Source organism: Nicotiana attenuata, unplaced genomic scaffold (genome assembly GCF_001879085.1).
Source record: "Nicotiana attenuata strain UT unplaced genomic scaffold, NIATTr2, whole genome shotgun sequence".
Taxonomy (NCBI): domain Eukaryota; kingdom Viridiplantae; phylum Streptophyta; class Magnoliopsida; order Solanales; family Solanaceae; genus Nicotiana; species Nicotiana attenuata.
In genome coordinates, this window is record NW_017670576.1 from 462811 (window position 1) to 469128 (window position 6318).

At 42.1% G+C, this 6318-nt stretch overlaps 1 protein-coding gene across 1 annotated transcript; it reads right to left on the reverse strand.

The window, feature by feature from the left end:
• Positions 1 to 5056: 5056 nt before the first annotated feature.
• On the reverse strand, positions 5057 to 6097 carry LOC109241161. Its single transcript, XM_019407883.1, has 3 exons — positions 5954 to 6097; positions 5607 to 5834; positions 5057 to 5230 (listed from the first exon to the last, which is right to left on the reverse strand). Exons 1-3 carry the CDS (start codon positions 6095 to 6097, stop codon positions 5057 to 5059), a joined length of 546 nt encoding a protein of 181 aa, XP_019263428.1.
• Positions 6098 to 6318: the final 221 nt, after the last annotated feature.

The window sequence follows — 6318 nt, forward strand, 5'->3', positions numbered from 1 at the left end:
TGATTTTGCTTTGTGGCATGAAAGAGTTGTAAAAGTACTTCTCGTGGGCTGACTGTATGTGAGGAATATGTCAGTTATTTGAGTGGTGTAGTTGTGATCGGATATGGGGACTCTAGTATTCTAGGGATTTGTAGACTATAAGGGTTCTCAAGGCAGAGTGTTCCATGGTTATGAACGGTGAAGGTATGTTAATAGGTTAGAAACCGATGGTATGTACTATAGATATGTTAATGTGGGCTTTTTGGAGGCAATCTACCTACTTCGGAAGGATCAGAATATTTGGAGGCTACTAGTAGGTCTAATAAGGATGTGTGTTCTAAATCAGGTCAGATTTATCTACTCAGCACATTTATCATGGAGGGGTATATTATCGGTTAGGGTGGATCACATTCATGTTCTGATATGTCTCATGTGTTACTCTTTTATGCTGCAATAGGTTATGATCTATTGGTTAACTGCACAATGCTACGGTTATGTTTGGGCTTTGTAGTGAAATTCGAGCGAGATTGCTCTTGGGATGGTGAATGGCTGATTGTGCCTCGGTTATGGTCTTCCTGTTACTGGTATATAGTGATATCCATATCTCCATAGTTATGGTCACACGCTTCGTGTGTTTGATGTTGATATGTTTATGGTTGTTGATTGTGAGTATCATGGCTCGACGTATTCCAGGTGGACCGGTGTCGGATTGGGTCATGCATCACAATAGCGTTATGGTAGGATATGATCATTTATGCTTATTTCGTGTGTTATGTTTCTCCTTGTGGTGGATTGATAGAATTGCACTTCGTGGTGGTACCTGTTGAGCTGGCAGGGTGGTTTCTTCATTTCCATTCTCTTTGCATCATTGGGTATATTTGAGTTATTGTTCGTTAGTGCACGAATTGCATGGAATGTGGCTCTAAGTAGGATTTGTATGACAGGTCGGTCGAGTAGCTTGTACTGGATGAGATGAGGTTATTGGGCCTGAAATGAGTGTCATCGGATTTGATTAAGGTATGTTTGAAAGAATTGTGTCACTAGTCGGCTAAGATTTTGGCTATGGTTCTTATCGGGCAATAGAGCTCCACGACGTGTTAATCTGATGGGTGGTTATGAGTTTCTATATGTTTCTTTCAAGTTAGCCACATGTATTGACAATTTTGGGGTGGTTTGGGACAAATTCTAGACCCTTTTTAGCTGCTGATTTTTTGGCTACAGGGGACTGAATCACGATCCCGAACCTCTGGGTCACGTTCGCGAAGAGCAAATTGCTATTTGGGCCTTGTGAATCGCGATCACAGAATCTTTTCTCGCGATCGCGTAGAAGAATTTTTGTTGTCACATGATAGACGTTAGAAGCTTATATCTTGTATTTAGTTTTAGCCCTTTGTATCTAGTTTTCATAATATCAAACTATTTATCATTTAGAGTTTTGTACACAAAGTTATGGCCATTATACTACAGGCTGTATGGGAGAGTTGGGCAAGCTTGTTGGAATTTGTTCATCGTGATGGCGGGGCCCCCGCCATGGCCGCGATCGTGAAGGCTAAAAATTGTTCTGGAAACTTTTTTGAATCATGATCACAAGGTTGGTGACCGCGAGCACGAAGAAGGGCCCCTAGCAGTGCATTAAAATATCAAATTTCGAGATTTTGAGTTGGAGCAAAAGTAAGGCTATTTTGGAGGTGATAAACACCTAAATATTGAGGGTAATTAATTTTTATCTTTGATTTGATTATATATTTTATTTTTTCATGGATTATTACACCAAAATTAAGAATTTGAAGAGAGAAATTAGGGGTCTTTGTCTAATCTTTCCTAAACTGAATATATGGGATTTGAATATCGATTCGGAGTCGGATTTAAGTGAAATTAGTATGGTTGGACTCATAATTGAACGAGTTGTCGAAATTTGTGAGTTTTGCAAATTCCGAGGTATGAGCCTGGGTATAACTTTTTGGTTGACTTTGAGTATTTGGTTAAAAATTCGACCTTTATTACTTGGGATTGTTTCCTAAGGCATTATTTGATGTTTTTGAGCTGCATTTGGCTAGTTTCGAGCTGTTCGTAGATTAATACGCGTTGGATGGCATTCCTAGTGTTGTGTTTCGCTTGCTCGGTATTTGTTTTGGCATGTTGAGGTAAGTAGCTTATCTAAACTTGGTTAAGGCACTAGTTGCCTGAATTATTTGTTATAGCTATGTGCTATGGGTGATCATATGTGTGAGGTTTGAGCCTATGTGCAAGCACCAGGGTATTCATCCATGTTTGGGGTAGTGATTAGGATATAATATGCCTACAATTGGCTGTTACTCTTTACGATATGATGTTTCTCATACTTGTAACCTTGTTTTGAACTATTTGATCCATGTTTGGGGATTACATATAGGCTAATTCCCTGAATGAACTTGATAATTGATATTTTCATGATGAATTTGTCGATTTGAGCTATGATAGCACACTTTGCAAATGCCTACTCTTTAGCATATCATCATACCAGTCCAGGAGCATGAAATTCGATAATCATTCATTATATACATGTATTCTTGTATAATTGCTTCTATATGATATGATGTAGACTGGATGCATATGATCATGCTGGGCGAATTGTGTTGTTATGCCTATGAACACACCAGGAGGATTGAGTGGTTATGCTTGTGACCACGCCGGGTAGATTGTGATATATCCTATGACAATATCGGGTGGATTTTGATATAGCTTGTGACCACGCCGAGCGGATTATGATATTGAGCATGTGACCACATCAGGTGGATTATGATATTGAGCTTGTGACCACGTTGGGCTGGTAGCACGTTGAATTGGCAGTGCTTGCATGTGGATACGGATCCATCCTCTTAGGGTCACCCTCTTGTGTTTCTCTGTTGATGGTGTACGTGCGGATTGTGAAAAACCAATGGGTTTCTGATTGATGTGAGCTTTGGTAGAGCTGGTTACCATTATTTGGATCGGGTTGCACGCCGTAACAGACTGATATATGGTTATTGCACTTCAGCTTTACTTGCAATTTCCTTGACTATTTACCTGATTTACTTGCATATCTTCTTTATATGTTATTGTTGACTGAGAAGAATATTTTAAAACAAAGAATTGTGAGTTCCAAGGTTGTTTCACCCGAGATTTTTCTTGATTTGATCATATGTCTGTTCTATACTGGTTGAATTTATGAATTATAGAGGCACATCGAGTGTCATTTATAGTTCTTACTTCTAATACCTCACCGAGGTTAGTTATGATACTTATTGAGTGCATGGGGTCGGTTGTACTCATACTATACTTCTGCACCTTGCGTGCAGATCTTGAAGCCAATGTTGCTGCATCTGGCGAGAGCTGGCATCAGAAGCGTACATGATTTTCGGGCATAACTATCACTTGTCCTTGGTAGTTTTAAAGTTGTAATCTGTTATGTATATTTCAAACATATGTTGTAAATATAATTTTGTACCAACTTTGTAAATTTAAAGTCTTAGTGGCTCGTGACTTGTACTACCAGTCCTTGGGTTATTGTATAAACTTTCAGTTGTTTTATTTACTGGTCCCTTAATATTCTCAATTTAATTGTGTTTACCGTTAGTTGGATTACCTAGCGGGTTGGGTTAGGTGCCATCACGACTAGTGGATTTTGGGCCGTGACATTGCAGGTGCGACTAGTCTGTCATCAATTAGGCTCTTGCAGGCTTTGAGGTTTGTTCCCAAGTATTCTCCTTTGCATCACAGCATTGCCATTTCACCAAGAACTCTTGGTGATCTTTCCTTGAGGCGTGAATCACTCAATCATCAAGAATAGCTTTAGCACGCCTTTTCTCGATTGAATTGGGGCCTCAAATACTGGGTATTATGAGTTGGCTTCGTGAAGGATACTCCATGTCTTCCCGAAAAGGTTTCAGAAGACTGACATGGAAGACGGGATGGATTTTCCACCAAGTTGGGGTATCCACCCAGTATGCAACTTTCCCAATGCGCCTTTCAATGGACAAGGGTCCAATTTGCAATAGGCGAGGGTCATGGACCCCTGCAAACAAGTACCCCTTTGGAATTTTGACCATCACCTTGTCTCCTACTTGGTATTCAGCAAAGCGACGATTTTGATCAGCATGCCTCTTCATCCGCTTTTGGGCTTTGACAAGATACTCTACACTATCTCCAAATTTCGCTTCCATTCTTTTGAGAAGCTAGTAGCTCGAGAAGATTTTTACATGTTTGGTGCATCCATGGCGTGTGGGAGTAGTGGTTGTTGTCTGGTAACAATTTCAAAAGCGCTTTTGTCTGTACTAGAACTCTTTTGTGAGTTTAAGCACAGTTGAGCAGCATCCAGAAGCTTCACCCAATTCTTCTGCGATCCGGTTACAATGTGGCGGAGATATTCCTCTAGTATGCCATTGAATCACTCGGTTTTGACCCGAGGCACTTAAAGAGTTGGGTCCAAAAGTTGCTAGTGAAGCGTGAGTCAAAATCACTAAGGATGTCTTTAGGCAGGCCCCAATATTTGATGACATGAGAGAAGAAGAGTCGAGCTATATCTTCTACTGATATGTATTGTGGGGCTGCTATAAAGGTAGCATACTTGGAAAACCGATCCACCACAATGAAAATAGTTGTGAGATCTCCGATCTTGGGCAATCCGGTGATAAAATTAAGGGAAACTCTTTACCAAGGTCTCTTTAGGACAGCTACTGGTCCCAAGGGTCCTGCTTGTGTCAAACGGTCCGACTTGTCCTTATGGCAGACAAGTCTTCCCATACTGAGCGATGTCATCAGCCATTTGAGGCCAATAATATGCACGAGGAAGTAATTCCATGGTGCGTTCTTCACTGGGATGGCCGGCCCACAAAGTATCGTGACATTCCGCTAGAAGAGTCCTTCGCAGATCTCCTCCTTTAAGAACATAAAGTCGGTTCCCTTTCACTTTTAGGAAACCATCTTACATGTAGAACTGGCGAGTCTTGCCATGTCCTACCAAATCAACCAAATACTGTTCAGCAGGATCCTTGATGAGTAGATCTGGTATCTGGTCTTTTATGGTGGTGGCTACTTCGTTCCCCTTTAGGGTGGCGAGTCAGCACACTGATGCTAGATCAGCTCTCCGACTGAGTGCATCAGCAACATGATTAGTCTTCCCACTTTGGTACTCCAGGTTGAAGTGAAATTCCGCTAGGAGTTTCTGCCACCTCGCCTGTCGACCATTCAGCTTCGGCTGGGTCATGAAATGGCTAACAACTGTGTTGTTTGTCTTCACCACGAATTGGGTTCACAGTAGATAGTGCCTCCAAAGGTGTAAGCAACATAGGAAAACCATTAATTCTTTTTCTTGGGTGGCATAGTGATGCTCTGCATCCTTCAGCTTATGGCTCTCGTACGCTATAGGATGCCCATCTTGTAGCAAGACTCCGCCAAGGGCATAATTGGAGGCATCCGTTTGTACCACAAATGGCTTGGCCAAATCAGGGAGGGCCAAGATGGGCTACTAGACATAGCCACTTTCCACGTGTTGAAGGCCTCCACTCGCCTGGGTCCCCAATCCCAAGGCGTGACCTTTTTGAGGAGTTCTGTCAATGGCACTGCGATGAGGGAGTAATTTTTTACATATCACCGATAGAAGTGCATACGCCAAGGAACGCCCTCAAGGCGTGGATATCCTTAGGCGGCAGCCAATCTGTGATAGCATGAATCTTTTGATGGTTCATCTTGATCCGCCCTTCCTCGATGACATGTTCGAGGGAGTCAATCTTTTTTTTTGAGCCAAGGAGCACTTGGATAGCTTCGCATATAATTCCTTCTCCCGCAATCGGGATAGGACCTTCCACAAGTGCTCCGGGTGTTCTTCCAGTGTTTGGCTATATACCACAATGTCATCCAAGTAGACCACTACGAATTCGTCAATGTACTCTCGAAAGACTTGGTTCATCAAGGTGCAAAATATGGCTTGAGCGTTAGTTAAGTCGAATGGCATAACCAGCAAGTCGTACAACCCATATCTTGTCACAGAGGTCGTCTTGCATTCATCACCCTCTGCAATCTGAACTTGCCAATAACTTGTCTTCAGGTCTATTTTGGAGAACACCGTCACACCACCCAGTCTATCGAAAAAGTTTTCCATTAGCGAAATACGATACTTGTTCTTCACGGTGATTTTTTTAGAGCCCGATAATCGACATAGAGTCGTAGGCTGCCATCATGTTTCTTTTGGAATAGAACAAGGGACCCGTATGGGGACTTGGAGGGCACGATGATCCTTGTGTCTAGCATTTCCGTCAACTATCTCTGAAGCTTGGTGAGTTCGGATTTTGACATTCTATAAGGCGCCCGGGCGGGTGGCTT

Bases quoted from the DNA above. Each gene is read 5' to 3' on its own strand.
- LOC109241161 (XM_019407883.1), bottom strand. From the start codon at position 6,097: ATGGAAAACTTTTTCGATAGACTGGGTGGTGTGACGGTGTTCTCCAAA. The intron at 5,835-5,953 runs GTTATGCCATTC...TGTGGTATATAG, and splicing joins ATGGGTTGTACGACTTGCTG to CCAAACACTGGAAGAACACC. The intron at 5,231-5,606 runs GTATGCACTTCT...TTCGTGGTGAAG, and splicing joins CCTTGAGGGCGTTCCTTGGC to ACAAACAACACAGTTGTTAG.